This window comes from Zootoca vivipara, chromosome 12, assembly GCF_963506605.1.
Source record: "Zootoca vivipara chromosome 12, rZooViv1.1, whole genome shotgun sequence".
NCBI lineage: Eukaryota > Metazoa > Chordata > Lepidosauria > Squamata > Lacertidae > Zootoca > Zootoca vivipara.
This window is the reverse complement of record NC_083287.1, coordinates 28001834-28024774: the sequence shown is the minus strand read 5'-3', so window position 1 is coordinate 28024774 and position 22941 is coordinate 28001834. Positions and strand designations below refer to the sequence as shown.

The 22941-nt window shown below is 42.8% G+C and overlaps 1 protein-coding gene across 2 annotated transcripts in view; it reads right to left on the bottom strand.

Moving 5' to 3' along the window:
* ETV1 (ETS variant transcription factor 1) overlaps positions 1–22941 on the bottom strand; it is a 98754-nt gene that overhangs the window by 2960 nt on the left and 72853 nt on the right. For both annotated transcript variants that reach the window (XM_035130129.2, XM_035130131.2), the window contains 4 exons: positions 11884–11952; positions 9875–9943; positions 4483–4652; positions 2017–2118 (listed from right to left, as the gene is read on the bottom strand). In XM_035130129.2, the coding sequence (XP_034986020.1) occupies positions 2017–2118; positions 4483–4652; positions 9875–9943; positions 11884–11952 (410 nt within the window). The remainder of the gene's footprint in view (positions 1–2016; positions 2119–4482; positions 4653–9874; positions 9944–11883; positions 11953–22941) is intronic.

Here is a 22941-nt window from a genome sequence, read left to right as displayed (position 1 = left end):
TCCAGGCAAGCAAGAAACATTACTGGAGTTCAAGGACACATCCCAGTCCTTATTCGGGCAGCAATGGCATGATCAAACTGGAATAAGTAACCACAGGCCCAGGCCTCTCTTGGGACCCTTCCCAGGCCACACCCTTCAACGGTCCTGATCCCTCCTTGAGTGCTTTTGCATCTCCAGAAAGATTCCTGGCTGAAACCCCAAAGAGCTGCTGTCCGTAGACAGAACCGTGCCGGATGGCCCGATTGTCTGATCTGGTATAAGGACGGCGGAGACCAAATTCAGGGGTGAAACACAGCCAGGAATCTTCCTGGAGATGCCTGGGATATTTTATACACAATGCCGCTTGAACAATCCAAACCATAGCCTTGAGGGAGGGGAAGATGTCCTCTGCCCAAGGGCTTGTGCAGCAGCTAACTTTCTGTATTGCATACAAGTACCGTTCATGAGGGTGTGCGGATCGAATGGAAAGGAGGCGTGGATGCACTCTGCTCCAGGCAAACTGCCCTCAATCTGCTTTTCCATCCGGTATACAGAAGTGAAGAGCTGCCAGGGGGAGCACCTCAGGGTCACGGAGTCTCCTGCTTCTCTGCCAAGCACCAGGTCTCCAGGGGCGGAGGAAGCCGCTCAGGCACCTGGGCCCCATAGGGGCAGGGTGCACTGCAGGGCCTCTGGAGTCTGCCTGCCTCCTCCCATTCAGCCGCCCTACAGCTGGGGGGGGAGGCATGGGCGGACCGTTTGGGCAGCACAGAGCCTGCGCGCACCCAAGCCACCGCGTCTCTCCCAGGAAAGACGCGTAGCTCGGGTGTGCTGCAGGCCCCACGGTGAGTGCCGCCCAACATTTTGTCACCCCCCTCAGTGGTGACACCCGGGGGGCACACCCACCACACCCCTTCCTCCACCCCTGCAGGTCTCTTATTGCAGACCCGGGTAATCAAGCGTGAGCCGCCACCCACCACAAACCACCGGGTAATCAAGCGTGAGCCGCCACCCACCACAAACCACCACTGTCGGAAACAGCTGCAGAAATGCTCTGGGTTTAATGCAATGTTCTCTCCTGCTAATTATGCTGTTTTAAATGTGCATTCTATAACTGACCTCCTTTAGTAATGTTTTATTTTGACAAGCTTAAGGTATTTTTTGTTGTTCACTTTCCTGCATTAAATGTGTATTCTATACTTGTCCCTCCTTTGTAATGTCTTGTTTTGAAAATCTTTAAGATATTTTAGTTTCCTGTTAATTATGTTGCTTCAAATGTAAGTTTTATATTTGATTTTCTTTCTGTAGTGTTTTCTTTTGGAATGTTTTATTTGATGTTTTAATATAAACTGCTTTGAGATTTTTTTCTCTTAAAAATATGAAGCAGCATAGGAATGAAATTTAATAATAATAATAATATACTTGTTAACATGTAGGCAAGGTCTTGTTCTCTATACTGATTGTTGTTAAACAGGTTTTGAGCTGGGACTGGCTTAAAGAAAATCAGTTCAAATGTTTTTAAATTAAGAAATGCAAATAAATGTGTTGAACAAAGGTGGTTTTTTTCTTGTCCTGCTTATTGTTTCTCTAAGCCTAGCCTACCCCACAAGGTTGTTATGGGGATAGAACAGGATCTTTGGTGGGTAAGGGGCAACATGTAACCCTGAGCTCCTTGGAGGAAGGATAGGATGAAAATATTAATAATAAAGAATACTATAAATAAATAATGTGGGTAATCTGCCAGGGTGTTTAAGAAGATACAAACGGGTAGATTTGAAATCCAATCCAGAATGTGCAGTTTTTGGATTTTCACCAGTGTGGTGGTGAAATTCTAAATGTGGGCCCATGGATTCTGCGTTAAAAGAAAGAAAAACCTCCATTTCATAAGCAGATAAAAATCTTAAAAGGTTTGTAGCACTTCCCTAATATTGGTAACAAACCATTTCAGAACAAGGCAATTTACAACAGCTTTGCCCTTATAAACCCAGTTTATAGATGCAACATTCCAATGAAATATTTAACACCACATTAACCGCTCACCTTTTGCATGATTCCCTTCTCATAATAATAACGAAGAGAACGGCTAAGTTTATCGTAGTTCATGGCTGGCCTGTTTTTCTGAATCCCCCAGCGACGTGCCACCTGTCACGGAAAGAGATTAGCGCCGATTTGTTAAAATGTATTTAACAAGCAGGCCTTACCTGCAGCTGCATTTTACAAAAGGAAAGGCAACCAAGGGGTCAAAAATATAAACCAAAGGTTTTCTAATACAGAAGACTCAGGGTTCAAGTATGCAATTCATTCCAGAACACAAGTGGAACTGGCAACAAGGTTCCAGCTCTGCCTTATTCCAGGATACTCCATTCCATTTTCCTGCTTTCCAGTAGTCAGTCCAGATGCCATACCCGTGGAACATACTCAGCCCTCACAGAGTCCTTCCCCCCCCTCTAGTTATATACTGTACACACACACACACTTTTGGCAAACCTTGATACTTTGCCCCTTCTGTGTGAATGGGGACATTTTCATTCCTAAAGACCAGCTTGCTGTTTCTATATATAACATGAATCTCTCTAACTTTAGTTTAGATTTTTGAAATCTTTATCCATTGTTGAAGGCAGTGAACCTCTGTATACCAGCTGCTGAAATTCACAAGTGGAGACCCAGATGGGCGGGGTACAAATTGTAGAATAGTGGGTAAGAAGGATGAAGACACAGCTCTCAAAACAACCAGCTCTTTATTCTAGCTCTGAGTCCAGACTGAACAGTAGCTTAGCCAACTGGCTTATATAGTACTCAGTAACTTGCAACAGTAACGAACTTCCCCTAGCTACCCAATCCGTGAACAGCACTCTCAAACCTTCATTTGCATGTTGTGGACCTGAGTGAGAACTGCAGCCACAGTGGGCAGGGTAAGAACTGCAGCCACAGTGGCCAGGAGGAGTACTGCAGTTAACTTAATACATAACACCCATTGTGGACCTGAGTGAGAACTGCAGCCACGGTGGCCAGAAGGAGTACTGCAGTTAATTTAATACATAACACCAATAATAAATTTAATAAACAACACGTGATGCAGTCTCTACTGAGAGATGACTCTCCTGTTCTCACTAGAGTTATGGTACCATTTTTGACCAGGATCTTTGAAGTTATATCTGGGGTAGTTTGGCCTGTGTAATAGTGATTGCCGAGGATTCCCTCTTTACTGTATGTTTTAGAATTATAACACATATGGACGGTTTATATGGTTTTTATTGTTTTATATATGCCAATGAAGGTGTTGAATTTAAATAATAAATTTGACTGTTTCATGCTGGACTAGATGGGGTCTTTGGCCAGATCCAGCAATGCAGCTGAGCCTACAAATACGCTTAAGGACATATTTGATCTTCACATGATCGGTCTGGTCTGCCTTTCTGGCAAGGGGGAAGGAAATGCATCTTAAAATAGAAAGCATATTCCAATTCACTAATCTGGGGGGGGGGCAGGCATGCATGCTCCCAAGGCCAGGGCCCCACCAGATTACGAGGCTCTACTCTAATGACAGGCAAGCATTTCTCAACAAACCATATTGTAGGAATATGTGAAAAGCTCTGTTGAATAAAACCAAAGGCCCATCTAGTCCAGTGTCCTGTTTCCAGTGGCCAACCAGAAACCACTTATGGGGAGCTTGCAAGAAAACAGGAGGACTAAATCCTCCTCCCACTCATGACCCTCAGGAAATGGTCTTCAGGTGCATGCTGCTTTTGAAACTAGAAGAAATTTAAAGCTACCCAAGTTGGTAGCCATTGTGACGTCTTATGGCAGTGAGTTCCAGAGTTGGCCTTGAATAGCACGGAGACAAAATTTCTCCCCACTGTGCATAATAAATTATGCCTGTCACTTTTTTTTTCTAAACTAAAAGCCCCATCACCATCAATTTATTGCCTGCCCTTCACCAGCAGGTCCCGCAATGCGGTACAACAATATAAAATTCAGAATGTAAGCAGTTAAAATGTTACATTCAAAAGAACAGGTTGGGTCCTGAAAACACATATCTCAGGTGCCAAGGGCCCAGGTAAAGAGGTGCATAGGGGAATTGCTCCAGCCCCTTCATCGTTTTGGCTGCTCTTTTTCCAGCTCTCCCATGGAAACCTATACAGTGGTACCTCGCAAGACGAATATAATTCGTTCCGCGGGTCGCTTCGTCTAGCGAGATTTTCGTCTTGCAGAAACAAATGGCAGATGGGAAAAAAATTCCGTCTTGCGAGACACGAGAAAGCCATAGAAAGCTTTGTCTTGCGAGGCAACAAAGAATCGCTAGACGCTTTCGTCTAGCAAGTTTTCCATTGCACAAGGCATTCGTCTTGCGAGGTACCACTGTATTCAAAGTCCACTGCGGCATATATGTACTAGCCTCTATGTTGCAGAAACCATTATGGAAGCAAAAGTACAATTCGACAGAACAAGGCATCAATGCTCTTTGGCCAAAACCTTCACACGCATTCCAACAGAGATCCTGCTCACCTCTTCCGGTTCGATCAGCTTGAATTCCATCCCTCGGCCAGTCCAAGCAATGAAGTGTGAGTTTGATGGATCATCAAGGAGGGCGACCAAAAACTGCCACAGCTGAAGGGAGCCCCGTCGCTGGTATGTGGGCCCCTCGCGGTACATTCCTGGCTCCTGCTTGATATCACCTACACAACACGAAACAGAGCTTAATGAGACACAATTTGTCACATCAAGTATCAACACAAGCCAACAACTGCAGGAAAGGAATCCATGTTCCTCTAGCCTACAGTACTCAGTATCCTTTTGGCAATGGTCCAGCACACACGATATGGGTACAGGGTACACAAAGCAATTAATAAATCACTACCAACTTAGCCAAATACGAGTCTTCCAAAAGCGGCAAAATTAATTGCTGTCTCACTTGTTTGTCCCATTCCCGATCCATGCAAAACCAACTTGAAAACATCACGCAAGACTTAGCTTTGAAAGACCGTGACCCGCTTTTATAACAGCTTGAGTATTTGAGGGACTCCATTTGTATACAGTACTTTGCACAATCCCTCATTTGGAAACGCAATGTATGATTTATATATCTGCAAAACCCTATGACTGAAGTGCCTTTAGCATGCAAATTCTTCTAAGGAAAATTTGACAGAGTATTTGACTAGGACTTAAACAGCGTGAGCTTTATGTACGTGTGGGTATGGGTATGCAAATCCTGCGGATAGACAAGTTCCTCTTTGGCATATTGGACTTGCATGCAAAAACGGGTTCATATTTAGCACGGTTTAGCTGTGCATTAGCAATTCTTCTCAAAAACACTATATCAATTGCAAAGGCAAAACAAGAGCAATCTGAAAATTTATCATAAGTTGTCCCCAGGGGGAAAAAAGCCAACAAAACTCAAATGCTCAACAGAAGACAGTTTTTAATATAATCTCACTGAGAAGCTCACAGAATTGTCAGCTGAAAAGCTCAGAAGTAAGATTACAATCCTCCTCCTGCCCGCTAATGATGACTGCAATGCCTGATCTTCGAGCAAAAATGCATTATTTCCCACTTTGATGCAAAGTACAGAATCTATATAAAAAGCATCCTGAAGCCCTGTGCTATGGTACATAACAACTTTACAGTAATCCTGTTCATACAGTATAGGCAAAAGAAGGCTATTCACAACAATACGCTTACAAACATGCTAGCACCCCTATCATTTTGAACCAAACAGAAATATTGCTATTTAAGCACCCTTCTTTCAATTAGATCCTTAGTGCTGTTTACAGCTGAGGAATCTGTAAAAAGATAAATAAGTGACAGAAAACCTGATTCTTAAGTAGAGGAGTAGAATTCAATGTGCCAAATGTTATTAAGCTATCGTCTGCTGTTCTTTGACCCACCCATTGGGTAGCGCAAAGGGTTGATGATAAACTATACTTTATGACCGATTGATTGATTAATTTACTTTATGTCTTCACATCTAAGCATTCCACAAAGTGTTGTGATATGTCTTGAGAGGGACACAGATATACATAACTCCTGCACACGCAGGATAGAGTACAGGTGGAGAGAATGAATATTTCTGAAAGCTAAATTAATTCTTCTGTCTCGCCAACTTACATTATTTTAGAACAGCTTGCAGCCCAGATAGGCCTCTGTTGCTGTTTTGACCAAGCCTGCCCTACACCTTTATGTGGCAGGTAAATGTGTATCTGGGCCAAAAGGAGGCTTGCAGGCACCAATCAGCATATCTGTGGCTCATGAACCTGTGGACAGCACTATGCAAAAATGGGTCACCCAAGACTACTGTGATTGGCTGATGGGCAACCCAGCTCAACTCTTCCCTCAGTTTATGGTGCGGGAAGAAAAAAGAAGGACCCAGACTGTTAGTTGGATCCAGTTCCCCACCCCTACTTTACATGGTATCTGGTGATATTTAACCATATATGCAAGAGCCAGACATGTCCTCATTGCTAAATGGGAAATTTGCAGTAGAAGCCAAAAGAAAACAAAAAACTAGGACTCCAGGGTCTGGCACTCCAGGAAAAAAAAACCACAGGCAATATGAGCTGCTAAAAAAAAACACCATAGTTAGCATATGTTGAATTCCCAGAGTACCAGGCTGACTTTCAGGAAAGTCATCTGCGTATATAGATGTGTCAGCCTTATGTTAACAAAATCAGTTCTAAAATGGATAGGGAAACTAATTTTTACATTGTGCAGAGAAGTGCCACCTCCACTGGGTGAAGAGAATCCAGAATATGATTCAGAAGCAGGCATGCCCCACCCCAACTAATATTTCATGTCGGAACGCTTCCAAGCTGTGAGTAAAATCTCTTCATTAACATTAGTGAATCAAAGACAAATGTTAAGAGGTCCCTGTTTCCCCCCACCCCTATGTTTTCAGCTGTTCTTATTTCATTTGTAAGCCACCTTGAGACCTTGTCAGGGAAAAGATAGGGCAATAATAATAATAATAATAATAATAATAATAATAATAATATATTGTGCTGATCAGCTATGCATCTCACTGTTGGGGCCATGCAATGTGCTGCTGTCATTATTCCAGGTTTCTAAGCCCTGAATTATAAATTCATCTGAAAACAGTGTGCAAATAGCACAGTACAGGCATGTTCAAAGTCCGTTTCAGGGGCCTAATCCGGCCCCCTGGTTGGTTTAATCTGGCCCCTGTGGCGGTTTATTTCCTGGGGTAAGATCCTAAATAAAAAAACCTCAACAAACAACTTCAATCATAAAAGAAGCTCAACCCTAAAAAAAGCTTAACAACTTCAATCCTAAGAAAAGGTCAACAACTTTGGTTGGCCCTCTGGTCGGCCCCCATGGCCCTTCACTTCATCAAATCTGGCCCTCTTTGAAAAAAGTTTGGACCCCACTGCAGGCAAACCCCTGCATTTCTCCAGCTGGATAGCTTATTGTGTGAACTGTGAGTATTCAAGGGGGGGAAACCTGAGCAGGTTCTTATGAGGGAATACCGTCTTTTAGATAAAGCAGATCAGTATCAAAAAAGGGTAGTACATGTTGAACTCTGGCATTCAAATCCTGCCACTAATAGGTAACAAAATTGCATGAAAATAAAATAAGTAAATTTTCCAACTCTGGGCATCATGAAGATGTGGAATAATCTCCAGCCTACAGAGGAAGGCTCAGTTTGCCCCCCTTGCACGGAAGAGCTTATGTCAAGCTTATTATAACAATAACTATAATAGCAGAAAAAGAAGACTCCCCCCCAGTGCACTCCATAGCTGCACCATATAAATTTAATAAATATAACCAGGCCATTGGCCGATTAAACAATCTATGGCCTTTTTTGGGGGGGGGTGTTATTGGGTTTTTGTTTGTCTGTCTCATTACGTTATGTGTTTTGTGTTTTCATTTTGTATTTTCATGCTGCAAACCACCCTGTGATCTTTGGATGAAGGGCAGTATATAAATAAAATAAATGAAATAGAAACCAATCAAAACAAATACCGTAAGACAGGTGGTGCCCACCATTGAAATAAATAATACATGAATTCAGCCATTGGTCTTGCCTCCTCCTGCTAACCACCTCTTCCACCTGTTCTAGCAGGGAAAAATTACCGTATTTTTCACTCCATAAGACACACTTTTTTCCTCCTTAAAAAGTCTGTGCGTCTTATGGAGCGAATGTGTGGTCCCTGGAGCCGAAAAGCATATCGTGCTTTTTTTTTTTTTGAGAAAGAGCTAACGGCTAACAAGAGAGAAAGAGGGGTGTTGAAAAGAAGCTGCTCAGCAGCTGATTGCAAGAGATTGGGGAGGGAGATAAGGGACTCTAGCTCCCTTCCCGCCCCAGCCCCTTGCCCAGGCCTCCATTGTTGAATGTTCTGCAGAGGCAGGCTGTTTGTTTCCCCAGCAACATGTGACTGGCTGATTGGATTATCAGGCTGATTAGATTATCAGAAGCTGCAGAACTGTGAGTTGAACAAGATTTTTTCCCTTTGCAAAGTAAACACAACAACTTTGAGCTGATCCTTTTAAAAATGGGGCTTTTCCTCGGTGCAAAAAAAGCTGCACAACTGTGAGCTGATTCCCCCCAAAACAGGGCTTCCCCCCTTTCCTCATCTGAAAACTAAGTGCGTCTTATGGTTAGGTGCATCTTATGGCACGAAGAAAATACGGTAGCTGAGAACCCTGCAATTGGATGGCTAGGATGCGGGAATGTTGCATCACTTCCTCCCTTTCCTTCAGAGCTTGGTGGAAATTCACTCCCCAGCAGAATGGGCGGAAGGGTGAAAGGCGACCCCTGTGCAAAGGGAAGGAAGGAATGGAGAGAGGGAGGGAGGGAGGGAGTGGAATGACCTTTTCGCATCTCAGGCACCTGGCTGCAGAGTGCTTTTTTCACTGTCCTCAGCTGAAGATGGTAGCAGTGGACTGGCAGGCGGGAGCGAGCCTGACAGCTGAGCTCAGTTCTGAAAGGGCATACACACACATCTTTCCAGCTGTAAGCCCCTTTTTCATTTTATGCCTGTCTTCACCCTTTGGCACCAATAACTAACACTGCCTAAATTATTTTTAGCTCTGTACCAGTATGGAGATGACACCATACCTGCAACCTAAATCAATTAGCTGTTTGTTTTGCAAATCAAACTCCCCCAAAAGCCGGAGAGCGGCACAATTACTGTGAGATGGAACACCGGTCCAAATTCCTTTGGCTACAAAAGCAACATTAACCTCATTAGCGCTTCTCCCCACAGAATACACGCTGGATTTATAGCTAATAATGAGGAGGCTATGTTTTGTTTCATAAGCCATTTGATACTAGTTAGCCATCCCCAAGAACGTTTTCTCAGAAAAATAAACGGATATTTTACATTCTGCTCTTTTGGCATCAGCTTCATTAAGCAAACTAATGCAACGTTCAACAAAGCACAGCTTTCTTTTTAAACACACAGAAACCCCTGAATAGCTCGGTGGCACTTGTGTTCCATAATTCATCTCTTCATGGATAAAAAAAGACAAGAGTTTGCATTAGTCATCAGTAAATCCAAAGTAGCTGCTTTCTGTTCTGCTTCGTTAATTAAAGGATCAGCTTTCAATAAATCTCTAATAACAAGCTGTATGTGATCATCAGTGCAATGGAAATCCTCCTATTACTTCTCAGAACAGCCAGAACGTCGGTGCTTTATCATGTCTCTGCGTATAGAATCTCTTGCTAGCAAAAATAGAACGACATCCTATTGAAAAGCAGCCTTTGGTTTCTGGAGGGAAAGGTCAGTCTTTGGTTGGACATGCAACAAATGGTCTATTAAATGGCCTGGAGTCAGAATGCTGCTAACCTTTCATTTCATTTTTACTATCAAGTAAAAAGAAACGACTCGTTTACTGTCCCAGCTCTCTGCGCGAAGAAACACAAACACCCAGGCATCTAACATACCGTCAAATTTCTCTGGAACAACACAGGTGTCGTCGTAAAACTGTCTCGGCCCCTTTTCATACATACAACCTGGAATTTTTTAGGAAAAAGAGAAATGTATTTACCAAGCAGAATTGGGGGGGGGAGGGAAGGGTCTTATTTTGTTGTAATAATAATAATAATAATAATAATAATAATAATAATAATAATAATAATACAGTGGTACCTCGACTTACGAACGACTCGACAACTGAATTTTTCAACTTACGAATGGGGGTAATGGCCGCGCGCTTACGAATGTCTCGACATCCAGGAAAAACCCACGGCGGTTTTAGATAGGGATTTTTCGACTTGCGAATTTTTAGATAGGGTTGCTTCGACTTACAATTTTTTCCTGTTTCCAATGCATTCCTATGGGAAATCACGTTTCCAATGGCGTTTTTCGACTTACGAATTTTTCAACTTACGAAGGTGCCTTCGGAATGGATTAAATTCGTAAATCGAGGCACTACTGTAATAATAATAATAATAATAATAATAATAATAATAATAATAATATTGTTTATACCCCGCCCATCTGGCTGGGTTTCCCCAGCCACTCTGGGCGGCTTCCAACAGAAAAATAAAATACAGTAATCTATTAAGCATTAAAAGCCTCCCTAAACAGGGCTGCCTTCCGATGTCTTCTAACAAGATGTCTTGTTGTTGTTCCAAACGAGAGAATGCATTAGTAATGGAAAGTCCTGCACAGAATGCCAGCCTCCACCATTAGAGAATCCCCTCCTGGTGCATATTCTTAAAGCGGTGGTTTTGCGCGGTTAAAAAGGCAGAAATGGGAAGCTTCGTGCATCAACTGAATCTTCCAAGCCATCGCCCACAAGCGTAGCTGCTCGCCACACCACCCTCTGGTTGTGTTGCTGTTGCATACCAGGAGGAACAGTAGCAGGTGGCAGCTATGCAAATCTGCTGGCAGGAGCACCAGACCTCGCTGGCCCATCCTGGTATGCAGCCAAATCACAGTTGCAGGGAGGTCAGGTGAGCAGCACGGCCCCATCACTCTGTCCGGTACTGTCATCCACCTCATATGGCCTTGCCATGAGAAGTTACCAGAAGAGGCTCAGACGAAGAAGCATACAAGAGAGAGGGGGGGGGAGTGGGAGGGAGGAGAGACACAGTATAGCTGCTCATGGTCTTTAAAACCAGAAAACCCACGGTCACATGTTTGCTTTGCCAAGGTGGTTCCTTGAGGAAATCACCATGGGTGAGAATTTGCATGTACTCTATACAGTGTACGGTGCTTCTCCACACAGAGAGAAGTGGTCACTTCAAAATAAAAATGAAAATGAAAATCAGTACCCCTTGTTGATGGGTTTATAGCAGGCATAGGCAAACTTGGCTCTCCAGATGTTTTGGAACTACAACTCCCATGATCCCTGACCACTGGGCCCTGTTAGCTGGGGATGATGGGAGTTGTGGTTCCAAAACATCTGGAGAGCCAAGGTTGCCTATGCCTGGTTTACAGCTTCAAAGAGGCACTCGTCTATTGCTGTATCGAGGCTATACCTTAAGGCAGGCACCCCCAAACTCAGCCCTCCAGCTGTGTTGGGACTACAATTCCCAACACTGGTCCTGTTAGCTAGAGATGATGGGGGTTGTAGTCCCAAAACAGCTGGAGGGCAGAGTTTGGGGGTGCCTGCCTTAAGGGATAGTCTTAAATTACCAATTCAGATGTGTCCCTTCGGGTAATCACAACATGCCTCGACATAAAGGAAAGTGTGTTGCAATTTAAACATATTTTTCCTATGTTAGAAAAGACATGCAAGCTCCAGAATTTCTCCTAGAGCTTTCAGGTGCCTGTTCTGCAAAAGGAAAATAAATAAATAAATGCATTATTATAACCAGCCTTATTTATAACCTTTATGAGAATAGGGTTTCAAAAGCAGCACCATGTTCCTCTTTTTTTATTATGTGGATACCAAAATTTTGCTTCTGGACAAAACAGAACTGCACACTCACACACACTTACATACCTTCTGTTCTGTTTTGGTGAGCCAAGAAGCCTTCTTGCCTCATGTAAATGGAATGGCAGCTAGGCACTTCTGGAAAGAGAAGGCAATGGGTGTGATTTCAACGTAAAGTCTGAGAGTGACATTGTGTAAGCAGCAATGCATAACCTTAATTGTTACTGAAAAGAACAATAATAATAGCTGTTGCGGTAAGAGACCTTGAGCAAATGTAAGGCGCCCATGAGATTTGCACTAAGAATGAAGCTCCCACTTGTGGAATGCTGCTTGCGTGAGGAGGACTGCCACAATTTGGTATCACCCAAAGCTAGTTAGAATAAGGTAAGCTGTAGAGAGAAAAGGAGCACAAATGAAGCTACAGGGAATGGCAACCTGTCAACATTTAGGAGTTTAGAATAGCATGTGGTAGGCAAAATAAAGGAAAGAAAAACTATAATGTGATTAATATAAATCATACCCAACACATATCATTAAACAAAGTATTTAAATCGTCACTGGAGCTTTTGGTAAAGCTCATTACAATTAGCAGAAACTAATAAAGTCCGTATAAAGATGTAATTGTATGTCAAATTTGGTATAATAATTCAGAATCCTCCTTATTGAAAATGCAGCTGACATGCTTATGAAGGACGGTGGCTAGGTGGAACAGAAGCTCAAATTCATAAGCAAACTGATCGTCACAATCAGCCTCAGAGTCAAGTTTCAATAAAACTTTTGACCTGCCCAGTGAAAAAGGCTACAGGTTACACATGGTCCGTTTCCATGCCAACCAAGTTGAACCTGTATACCCAGAACATATAAACATATGATATTCTAATGATTCAACATATACAAAAGGGAAGTGATCAGCAATAGCACTGGATTCCAAAAACACCCTTAAGTGGGAGTAAGGTAAAGGTAAAGGGACCCCTGACCATTAGGTCCAGTCGTGACCGACTGGGGTTGCGGCGCTCATCTTGTGTTATTGGCCGAGGGAGCCGGCGTACAGCTTCCAGGTCATGTGGCCAACATGACAAAGCCACTTCTGGCAAACCAGAGCAGCACACGGAAGCACCGTTTACCTTCCCGCTGTAGCGGTACCTATTTATCTACTTGCACTTTGACGTGCTTTCGAACTGCTAGGTTGGCAGGAGCTGGGACCGAGCAACGGGAGCTCACCCCGTCACGGGGATTCAAACCGCTGACCTTCTGATTGGCAAGCCCTAGGCTTTGTGGTTTAACCCGCATCCCCTAAGTGGGAGTAGGTTCTACCAAAATCAATACAGCTGCCATACCCAGGCTGCAATTTACGAATGCAGCTCCGCCTAGGTGATAGCCTTGCTCTGCCATGTGCTGGCTAAGCAGGGGAAGGGGAAGGCATTCATCCACAGAATTTCCACCTGTAACAAGAGATCAATTCATCCACATTAAAGTGCCACGCAACTGCTGCAACCCAGGATTCCAGTAGACAAGAGTCTGGCACCTTAACTTCCTGTGCCACAACAGCCCAGCCTGGCAGACGTAGCTCTGAACCCCCAGAATGCTACCATATTTGCCGAGGTTCTGGTCCTGTCAGCTATTGCAGTATTGTTTCAGCTCTATGCAGAGGCTGTCCAGATGGCCCGATAAAGCACTAGCCACAGTACTGGGCTGTGCAGTAGGAGCAGCTCAACTATTAGTGAAGACCTCGCCAACTTTGCTTTTGGAGCCCAGCCCCTGCCTCTTACCACCTGCAGAACCTGGCTTTTTTAACTTAACTTGGACTACAGTGGTACCTTGGTTCTCAAACGTCGAAAACCTGGAAGTAAGTGTTCCTGTTTTTGTGGTTGTCACCTATTGTTTCCAGGGTGCCTGCACCAATCAGAAGCTGTGCCTTGGTTTGCGAACATTTTGGAAGTCAAACGGACTTCCGGAACAAATTAAGTTTGGTGCTTTTGTTTTTGCTATTTATTTTACGTTTTTGTTTTTGAGGCTTTTTCGGTTAAGTTGTTTTTGTGACTGTGTGGAACCCAGTTCAGCTACTGATTGATCGATTATGTGACTGTGGAAAGGGATAAAAGCCCCCCCCCCATCCAAATAATGACTATCATCGGGGGGGGGGTGAGATTAATTTAATTGTTTATCCTCTACAATACTGTCTAATTTATATTCCGGTACAGTACATTGATTATTGCTTTCATTTTATGGATCAATGGTCTTGTTAGATACCCCGATAGTAAAATTCATGTTAAATTGCTGTTTTAGGGGTTGTTTTTGAAAATCTGGAACGGATTAATCCATTTTGCATTACTTTCTATGGGAAAGCACGCCTTGGTTTTGGAATGGACTTCCGGAACGGATTAAGTTTGAGAACCAAGGTACCACTGTACATTATTTGCCACCTGGCCACTCAAACCATGCCTGTTCCTCTTCAACCATTAACCCTACTTTGCAGGTCCTAAAACCTGAACACTTGGAGGCTCAAGTCTTGTTGGGTACTGACCGTAGGAGGCAACTCCTAGGGGCCGAGGTCTCTTAGGCCCCCTTAATAAAATATTTCAGCCCCTCCACCAGTTGCCATTCAAATGGGATGTGTGTGTCGTGTCCTGTGATCGATTATGCGGGTGGGGCAGGAGGGAAGCAAGTCAGAGACTGACTTAGCATGACAAGGGGGCCAGCACTCGTGGTTTGTTTCCTCTAAAGAAACCACACACGGAAAGCCAAGAACAAACACTGGCTTCTGCTCACGGTTTGTTTGGAGAGAAACAAACCACGAGTGCTGGTTCAGATTTAACATTAAGCCAGCTTCTGGTTTGTTTTCCTCCTGGTATGGCACATATATGAGCAGCGGAGAAGTAAAGTGGGAACTTCTGAGTAGTTTGCAACAGCTTTAAACCATGATTTAAAATAAATGACATTTTAACATTACATGTGAACAGGGACACGTTCTGAACTTACATTGTAGGGTTTTATTTTTTTAAAAAAATTAAATTTAAATTTTTTAAAAAAGGAATTTAACTCTTCAGTTGAAATATTAAATGAGCTGTTTAAAACTGTATTAACTGTTAAATCTCACACTCTTGCTACAATGTAAGTATCTACACATACAGTCATACCTCGGTTTAAGTACGCCTCGGTTTGAGTATTTTCAGTTTAAGTACTCCGTGGACCCGTCTGGAACGGATTAATCCACTTTCCATTACTTTCAATGGGAAAGTTCGCTTCAGGTTAAGTACGCTTCGGGTTAAGTACGGACTTCCGGAACCAATTACACTCATACCTCAGGTTAAGTACGCTTCAGGTTGAGTACTCCGTGGACCGTCTGGAACGGATTAATCCACTTTCCATTACTTTCAATGGGAAAGTTCGCTTCAGGTTAAGTACGCTTCGGGTTAAGTACGGACTTCCGGAACCAATTACACTCATACCTCAGGTTAAGTACGCTTCAGGTTGAGTACTCCGTGGACCGTCTGGAACGGATTAATCCACTTTCCATTACTTTCAATGGGAAAGTTTGCTTCAGGTTAAGTACAGACTTCTAGAACCAATTGTGTTTGTAAACCGAGGTACCACTATACATGAAAACCTTTTCTTCTCGTACACTGCAATTCTCTGTACTCGTAGGCCAGCAGTAAACCTAGGAATTGAGACTTAACTCTGAGTACACCTGCATTGTTAATAAAGGTATTCATGTTAAAAACATGCATCGCACGTATAGCACAAGCCTATGGAAGTTTACTTGGAATAACGTCCTGTCGAGTTCAACGAGGCTTATTCCCATGTAGCCAGCATTTGAACCTTAACTATTTGAAAGCTAAAACATTGTTTAGTACACCATTGCATTCTGTTCTTCAATCAGCCACTGGAAAAGCACTCACATAAAACCCGCAACAGGACCAAACATAATTTGCCCAGTGTTGTGTGCAAGTCTTTTCCAAAACGCAATCCTGAATTTCACTGTTCACTGACTAGGGATGAGTATCAAGGACTTGGAAGGAGAAGAAAATGAGATTTTACACTGAATTCACTAAGCAAGTGCTCTTTTTACAATGAAAGTTCATCTACCCATAGTCTCATTCCACAAATTTTCATTACTCTTTTTCACTATGAAGTGTCTCTATCACTTGGGACCTCCTGTGTTTCAGAATCCCTTTTTTAAAAACTCAAGACAGAACCCGATGCAATGATTGACAGGAGGCTGCCACCAAAAATGAGGGCCTTGGGCAAAATTCTTCCTGTAAATGTTTAGGCTGACTTACTTGTATTACAACCTCATGTTTTGCATTTCCCCTACATCAACACCAAGTTAATGGTTATTGCTTACAGAGAAATCACATTGGTAAGTCCACCTGAACATTAGCAAAAGTATGGGGTGAACTTGTTAAGTATCACCTCTATTTCTCTTAGAGATATGCAGCTTTGGTGGAAAAAAGGCAAAGCCACCAGTAAAAAAAATAGCTGCATAATAAAATAGATAAGTTTGATAGGTGTGTGTGTTTGCAGGATAAGACAGTCAACGTTTTATCTAACAGGTCTTGATTTACGATTGTGGCATTTAGCCCTAGCTTCCTGGTAGGGATGCAACATTGCAACAGGAATGCACGTTGACATTAGAAATGGAGGAATGAAGGCACAAACAAAATGCTCAGAATCATGGGTCTGACAAGCCATGGTTTACTCAACCAAAATCATTCTGCCTGAATTCCACCATGCGACTCTGAAATTCCCAGTAGTGGGGAAGCAAAAAAACTCATGGAGAGGGGAGCCAGGGCTGCTGCAACAAACAGCTGTACAGTGGTACCTCGGTTTGTGACTGCAATCCGTTCCACAGAGGCGGTCGCTCCCCGAAGGCACGCTTCTGCGCGTGCGTGAGCTGCGCAGATCGTGTCTGTGCATCCGACGCTGCGGAACCCGGATGTGAACACTTCCGAGTCTGTGGCGGTCGCTTGCCGAAGCAGTCGCAAACAGAGGTAGGTGTAAACTGAGGTTTGACTGTACAAGTCTTGGGGAGGCAGAGATGCAAGAGGGCATCAGAGGAAGGAAGGAAGGAAGGAAGGAAGGAAGGAAGGAAGGAAGGAAGGAAGGAAGGAAGGAAGGAAGGAAGGAAAGAGGCCAGTATTGCCTACGGCACCTCTGACCTTCATTCAAGGCACCCCAGGGTGCCATGGCACACTGGTTGAAAACCACTGCATTAGACCATGTTGTGCATGTCTGGTTAGGATAAGACAGGGTTTGGGAACCCGCGGCCTCAAAATGTAGCTGGACTCCAACTCCCATCAGGCCCTGTCAGCATAGTCAATGATCAAGGATTATGGGAGCTGTGGTCTAGCAATACATGGAGAGTCACAGGATCCTCATGCCTGGGAAAAAACCAACAATTGTGAAGAGGCAACTTGTATTTAGCAACGTTAACTACAGCATAAGCATATGATTAAATAATCCACAGAGGACTGGGGGGGGGGATATGTCTGAGAAGACTTTGTTCCTTGCAAAGTACCTAAAGTCTTATTATTCTAAAGTGCTATTGGTTAATTTATGGCTATCAGAATGGGTCAAACTCTAATCAAATTGTAGAAACATTTCCAAAGTGATTATTCAATCAAATGACTAACATGGTTAATTAGGAGCCATAAACATTGCTCTGAAGTTCATCAAAGTAATGACTTGCCCAGAAAAATTACTGCCAATTAAATTGCCTTCTGCTTTCATTTCTACTTTATCTAATAAAAAGGCCAACCAATGAAATTTAACATTGCAGTTTTAAATTGTGCTAAATGCTTGACTAAGACCCAGGAATAGGTTTAACTACCTAACTGGGGTTACATTATAGAGCAGCAAATGAAGAACAGAAACTGTATGTTTACTTCTTGTTTCCAAGATGGCCTTTAAAAGAGAAAAAGGAGGAAAGGAAAGATGCCATGCAGCAAAGTTTAGGTACTGGCTTCAGGATGGAATGAATCTGTTGGCAGAACAGAGGCAATAACTTTTTAGATTTTATTTTATTTTTTGAAAAATGCACATGTCCCCCCCCCCAAAGCATAATTCAGCAGTTCACCTTCTATATTTTGCAAGAATTTGTTGTTCACAAGACCTGCTACCCTATGCCAGATTAAACTCCACAATGGAAGGGCTGCCAATCCACTTTGTTTGTGTGCAGGGGTCCTGGATTCAGTCACCAGCATCTCCGGGTAGTGCAAGGAAATGGTTATTTTCAAAACCTTGCAAAGCTATGGCCGGTCTGTGTTGGTAATGCTGACCTAGGTAGACTGTACATGGTAAACGTCAGTGTCTCATAGCCCTACATATGAGTTTAAGCAGAGCAGGAATTAGAGCAACAAATGCGGGGCGGGGCGGGGGGGAATTCCACAGCAGTAGTATTCAGACTGCAAAACAAGTTGCCATTTTGAGCCATATGCGTGATCTATGAACAGAACACTATTTTCCCATTGTAATTTTTTAACCCAAAGGACTTCCCAAAGGACACATTTTATTCAATGAGCCTAAATCCTGAGACCGGTTTCTATGCAGGAAGTTGCCACTCCTATCCCATTGCCACGTGGGTAACAGATAACATAGGCATCCGCGAGGGGATGTGGTCAATCAAAACCTCTGTTTATTCATGGCCCTGGCAGTTTTAACACCCCTTGCCCGAGACAAGAGAAGATGAAGTATTAGTCATCTGGTAACCTGAGATGTCTAAAGAGGAAAGTGTTGTGTTAAATGAAGTTTGTTGCCTAGAAAATAAAGAGGAAAGCAGTCAGCTGACTTAAGAGAATCCATAAGAAGGAAATACAAATGTGTCCACCCGACAACATTCACAGGGGAAATTCCTTCCACCAGGTTTTGAAACCAATAGCCCTGTTTTGAAACTTTGGCCCTGAAGCACTGGGGGGAAAGAGGTGAGCTCAGAGACACTGTGCCTAAGATCACGCTGTCTCTAAACCCATTTCCCTGCCTACCCCTGATATCTCCCTATGGGATGCAGTATATAGTTTGTCTGTAAGCCATATTTTATGGCCACTTTTGCCTCTGAAACAACTGTTCCATCTGCCTTGTTTGTGGCAGGCCCCAGGTTCAATCCTTGGCACCTCCAGGTTGGCCTTCAAATGTTCAGTCTGAAACCGTAGGGCAGATCTGCTGCACTGAGCTGAATGGACAAATATTCTGAATCTGTGCAAGGCAGTTTGCTGCATTCTTTTGTAATTTTGAGCTCTGAGACCAGCATGGTAAAAATGTGTTCTGTCTCAGAGCAAAACTGTGCCAGTTGACCATGGTTTGGCCAACACAATTAAATCCTCCCAACTCTGGCCAGGGCTTAATTTATGTATTCATACCATTTATATCCCACCTTTTCAGTGCCATACACTGGAGGGTAGGTGTGAGATCCCCCCCAAATGCAAGATACTCTGGCCCTCTCCTTCTTGTTTGGGTGTTGGGGGAATTTTGGGTGCCTGCCATACTAATAGGGGCTATCCTTGTAGTCGTAAGTGGAAATGAACAGGGGAAGAGACGAGGAGGACTTATCAGGCAGCCGAACTCTAGACAACAGCCATCCCTACAACGTTTTCAGTTTAGCAATTGTGCTCTGTTGCTTTACTTGAGCCACAAATTGTTAAGTTAGATGCAGAAATTGACACGTCATCGTCAAATATATGGCTCGTGTTAAGCAGAGCTGAACCATAGCAGCCCTTCCAGACCATAAACTTGCAGGAGTGTAAGAAGCAATCTTGCGTAAAGGGAGAGCATAATATAAATGGAGACGCGACAAATCACTCACAACCGTACTCCTCACAAAGTTGGAGGAAGTAAATTGAATCATGTAGCAGCAGCAAGATGCAACAAGTAAATAGGGCAATGGAACCAACTCGCATTGTATGAGAGAGAGAGAGAGAGAGAGAGAGAGAGAGAGAGAGAGAGGATGCTAAATGTCTCCTACCACCACAGCATTTAGGATTAGAGCTTTAAAAGAGGATAAAGTGGTGAACACAATACACCATTTAAAGCAGTGTTCCCCCTTATCAAAGAACTCTGGTTTGTAAAGGTTAAGTCCAGTCAAAGGCGACTATGGGGTTGCGGCGCTCATCTCGCTTTCAAGCCAAGGGAGCCGGTGTTTGTCCACAGACAGCTTTCCGGGTCATGTGGACAGTGTGACTAAACCGCTTCTGGCGCAACAGGACAGTGTGACGGAAACCAGAGCGCACGGAAATGCCGTTTACCTTCCCGCCACAGCGGTACCTATTTATCTACTTGCACCGGCGTGCTTTCAAACTTGGTAGGAGCTGGGACAGAGAAACGAGAGCTCACCCCAGGAGGCTCCGTGGTTTAGACCACAGTGCCACTCACACTGGGAAATTTAATTCAGGTCCTGGGAATTTTAATTCTGTTGGGGGGGGGTAAATTACAGTACCCAGAATCCTTTGAGGGGGGAAAATGTGCTTCGAATGTGCACAGCATTAGACAAATGAATGGAGAATAAGTACACCAATGACTTCTAGCCACGGATGGGAGGCAGAATGCTTCTGAATGCCAGCTGCTAGGAATCACAACTTGAAGGGCAAGGAGAGCCCTATTGAATCCAGGTCCTGCTTGCAGGCTTCCCACAGGAATCTGGTTGGCAGCCATGAGAAGAGGAGCTGGAATTGGGCTCAACTTATGTTCGTAATTCAAGAATCACATCTGAATCGGAGCGGGGGGGGTGTCCGTTTTAGATCACAGCCCTTTTCCCCTACAGGGGCTAGATAACTATTTTAGGGAGGTAAACAAGGATGGCATGATGGCAGCAATATGTATTTCCTGTTAATCCTAAGCATAGGTCGAGAGGGATGTGGAATTTTTTTGTCAATTTTTCTCCCCGTCTCAAGAAATTTGTCTAAAAACACAGACTTGTTCTATTTCCAGCCTGCATAATTATGACAAAGACCTTCAGTTTTTACATTACCTGACTGGTACAGTACAGTGCAATTTTAAACCAGTGACCATATCTTGGCATCAGCAATAGCCTTTGAATATTGAAAACAGGAGGAAAATCCATAGGATGTATTTATCAGGGATACAGCTTATTGACTCCAAGTTGTTAAATATATTAAATGGAAAGCTGGTTTGGCAATTGTTCCACAGATGCCGTTGCCTTTTGCACTGATGGCTCCCCTTGCAAATCCCGCCAGCTTGTTCTATTATAGTCGCTACGTAATTGATGGTTTCTGCTACACAACACATGTTTGTCTAATAGGGACACAGATGTGATAGATAGCAATGAGATATAGTTTCAGAAGGATGACACTAGTGCACTAGGGGGAGAACCCTAGCTTTCGGATGGGGAAAATATTCCTTATTCTCCAAGACCACCTGTTTTGCATGTAATGATTTTTTAAGAAACAAAAAAAAATATATCAGATTTTTTAAAAAAAAATTAAATTGGATTTTAAAATAAAATGCTTTTGGAGGAAAAATCTTTCCAAAGATAGTTTTCTATTTAGGTTACATTATAGTTCAAAGGTTATTCATCAGGAAATAAGGGTTTGTTTTAAGTTTTTCATGTGTGCTAAAACTCAGTCTAAGGTTGTTGTTTTTACTAAAAAAAAAATGTTTAACCACATCAGTTAACAAACATGGATAGATATTCTATAATGTTATTGTTTTAGTTAAATAAATTGTTTAAATTGTTATTAAGGAAATGATTATTTTCCTCCTTCCAATAAGTACAGCAGAAAACTTGTCCAAATATAAACAGTTAACTTATTAAACCTTACAATGATTTCATAATTATTGGTCTATGTATTTCTAATAGTATAACCAAATCAGTAATTTTTGACATAACTGTAAAAACGACTGAAAATTTATGATTCCAAAATGAAACCTTCCTCTGGTTGTCAATATTAAGATGATACCAGCAAGAATGAGTCTTTCTGTTAAAAACATGATTTAAATCAAGTCTTACTGACTTGTGATTCAAATCGTGATTTAAATCGATTTGATTTAAATCAAATCCACCTTGCCAAAGAAATAAGGCATTTCCCTATGTTCTCATGCGAAACACTCGAGGATTTAAGAATCAAATACAGTGGATGATATAACTGAGCTATGACTCTAGAAAGCGGAAAGAAAGTGGAAAGAAAAACAAGACGATCTTAATTTTCATTTGGGATTCAAATGAAGACAATGAACACCTTTCTTTTATAGGCTGCTAGATTAAAGCATTGTCCATGAAATCTAAGAAACCCGCAAATACTGGAGTTTTTAAATGGACAGTGTAATTTGTTAGTTTTAGGACCCGTTCATAATTAGGATTTTAAAACTGTATATTGTCAAGAGAGAGGGTGGAGAAGGAGACAGCACACCTTCTTTGCCTCTCCTCCCAACTGCACTGCAGAGAGCAGGCAAGTTTAACCCCACCTGTTGGGGTGGTGATCTCTCAATTGGTGCACAAACCCATATAGAACAGACAGACAAACAAACAACTTTCCAAAATATATAGTAGAGAGATTGATTGATTGATTGATTGATTGATGTGTGGGTGAGTGAGAGGGAGAGAGAGAGAGAGAGAGAGAGAGAGAGAGAGAGCTCTGATCCACTATGAAGTATCAATACACCCACATAGTTATTTTAAGGTTCAAAGCACTCCATATAGTAACCTTCACTCAGTAATCTTTGTTAATTGGGCCATTATTATTCCCATATTGCATACTGGGATGTGTGCAGCGCTGGATTGAACCCTGTGGAGGCCCCTAGGTGGTTGAAATATTGGGGAGCCCATCACAAAATATCTCCTGATACCAGTGCTTTTTTCTGGGAGGACTCGGGGGTACACATACCCCTAAACATTTTGTGAATATAAGTTTGGCCTCATTGAGGGGCAGTATTTAAGTAGGAGTAGGAAAATGAGAGTACAGTGGTACCTCGGTTTATGAACACAATTGGTTCCGGAAGTCTGTTCATAAACTGAAGTGTTCATAAACTGAAGCGAACTTTCCCATTGAAAGTAATGGAAAGTGAATTAATCCGTTCCAGACGGTCCGCGGAGTAAGCGTTCATAAACTGAAGCAAACTTTCACATTGAAAGTAATGGAAAGTGGATTAATCCGTTCCAGACGGGTCCGCGGAGTACTT